Genomic DNA, 2,340 nt, shown 5'->3' with positions numbered 1-2,340 from the left:
CCTGGCAACACAGCTGGCCGAAGAGACACGCAGCTACATAGCTTTTTCATTAGCTGTTGATGAAAGCACAGACAACACGGATACAGCGCAGCTATCTATTTTTATTAGAGGCGTGAAGTCAGACCTCTCTGTCACTGAGGAGCTGTTGGATGTGGCTGCCATGCATGGGACCACAACGGGATGGGACATTTTTGATGCGGTGGAGAAGTCCGTCAGTAAAGACGCATTGCCCTGGGAAAACTTGGTGGGATTAACTACAGACGGTGCACCTGCAATGTGTGGAAGAAAAGTGGGCTTGGTTGGACTAATGAAGGAGAAAATGCAAGAAAGTAACTGTCACACGCCTCTGATAACGTATCATTGCATTATCCATCAAGATGTTTTGTGCGGGAAGGTGCTGGGGATGGATGATATAGTGACCACGGTCATGAAGACAGTGAACTTCATTCGGGCGCGTGGCCTGAATCATCGTCAGTTCCAGCTGTTCTTGCAGGAGATGGGCTCGGAGCACGGAGACGTGCCGTACCATACAGAAGTAAGGTGGCTGAGTAGGAGCAAAGTCCTCAAACGATTTTTTGAGCTTAGGGAAGACATTGCTCTTTTCATGCAGAGTAAAGGAAAACCCTTGTCTGAACTGTCAGATCCAAACTGGCTGTGTGACTTTGCTATGTTGTGTGACATAACCGAACATCTCGCCCAACTGAATCAGAAGCTGCAGGGACGCAAACAAGTCATCACGCAGATGTCCGACACGATCACGGCTTTCCAGCGTAAACTTGACCTATGGATGTGCCAAGTGAAACAGGACAATCTTGCCCACTTTCCTGTTTCTCAGAGCATCTCAGCCTCATGTCCCGGTACTTTCTCATGTGCTCAGTTAGCTACCAAACTGAGCCTGTTGATGAATGAGTTTGATCGGCACTTCTCTGACTTCAGAGCACAGCACTCTGGATTTGCCATCTTTGCTAGTCCTTTCACCACCGACGTGTGCACTGCACCCCAACAACTTCAGATGGAGTTAATAGAGCTTCAAAGCGATAGTGGCCTGAGAGCAAAGTTCCAGGATGTTACAATCCAGGACTTTTACCGTCTACTGCCCCCTGCTTTCATGCCACAGCTTCGACTTCATGCTGCCCGTGTTCTGTCTATGTTTGGGAGCACCTATCTGTGCGAACAGATGTTTTCAATAATGAATCTAAACAAAAACAAGCACAGATCACGCATCACTGACGACAACCTCCACGCTGTTCTACGGATTGCTACAGCACAGGACCTAAAACCAGACATTGACACACTGGCCACGGAAAAACGGTGTCAGACATCTGGTCAGAAAACACATTGGTAAGCATTTGAAAAAACCTAATAATATATAATAAAATGCAATTCAACCAAGAAGAACAATAGTTAAACTATGTGCAATGTAATGATTGTGTTTGCATTTTGTTTTGTGTTTGTTATTTACAGAACATGATCAATGGATGAGGATGGTGGAGAGGGGATCCACATGGTGTGTTCAAGGACAGGCAGCATCTCCTCATCAAAAACTAACCTAAAAAATTGACCAATATAGTTGTGGACTGAGACAACCCTTATTTTGTTATTTTGAGTTTATTACATATACTACTTTATATGTGTAGCAATGTATTTAGTGTTTGCAGGTTTTATGTGTTTCTGCAAACAAATGTTTACTGTAATCAAACCATCTCTCATGAGTTGGATGTATGCCCCCTGCAAGGCTGTGTGCAGCCATTTGTTTTTGTAAAATGCTACATCTGTCACACATGTTCTTAGCAGCTCACAATTGTTGGTTTTACAGTTATTTGTTATTTCAAGTTTTGAACAAAGTTAATGTCATAACTTGTGTTTGATGTTATTTTTCTTTATTCACTTGGATAGTTTGATCGTTGATTGATGGAGTAATATGGGTTTCATAACCTGACAAATTAAAAGGATTTATGTTATAATAACAGAGCAACAAGCAAACATATTTTTTACATCTATGCAAATATATATGTAATATTTGTAACTTGAATAAGTAATAAATTCAGAGTTATTTAACATTAAGGAGTAGTTACATTTATTTTACATTGCATTTAGTTACATTGCATTTAGTTACATTTATAAGTTACATCTGGCCCTTTGAGGGCAACGATTATGCTGATGTGGCCCTCGGTGAAAATGAGTTTGACACCCCTGCTTTAAGGCTATCGCTATTGGGTTAAGGGCAAAGCAGGATGCAGTCTACGCCCCACTGGTCCGTCCGTTACCAGAAGCACAAAAACACACTTACTCAATTAATAACCCATGTCCATTTCGCCATGCGTAATGGAGCATCACATT

At 42.2% G+C, this 2,340-nt stretch overlaps 1 protein-coding gene across 1 annotated transcript; it reads left to right on the top strand.

Moving 5' to 3' along the window:
* The first annotated feature begins 390 nt into the window (after positions 1-390).
* LOC307033943 (general transcription factor II-I repeat domain-containing protein 2B-like) lies at positions 391-1,967 on the top strand. Its single transcript, XM_079672578.1, has 2 exons — positions 391-1,341; positions 1,465-1,967. Coding segments are annotated over exons 1-2 (939 nt in total). The 5' UTR covers positions 391-403; the 3' UTR covers positions 1,466-1,967.
* The last annotated feature ends 373 nt before the right edge of the window (positions 1,968-2,340 follow it).

The sequence above is a fragment of the Notothenia rossii genome (genome assembly GCF_949606895.1).
Source record: "Notothenia rossii genome assembly, chromosome: 3".
Lineage (NCBI taxonomy): Eukaryota > Metazoa > Chordata > Actinopteri > Perciformes > Nototheniidae > Notothenia > Notothenia rossii.
The sequence above is the reverse complement of the archived record's forward strand: the minus strand, read 5'-3'. Positions and strand labels throughout refer to the sequence as shown.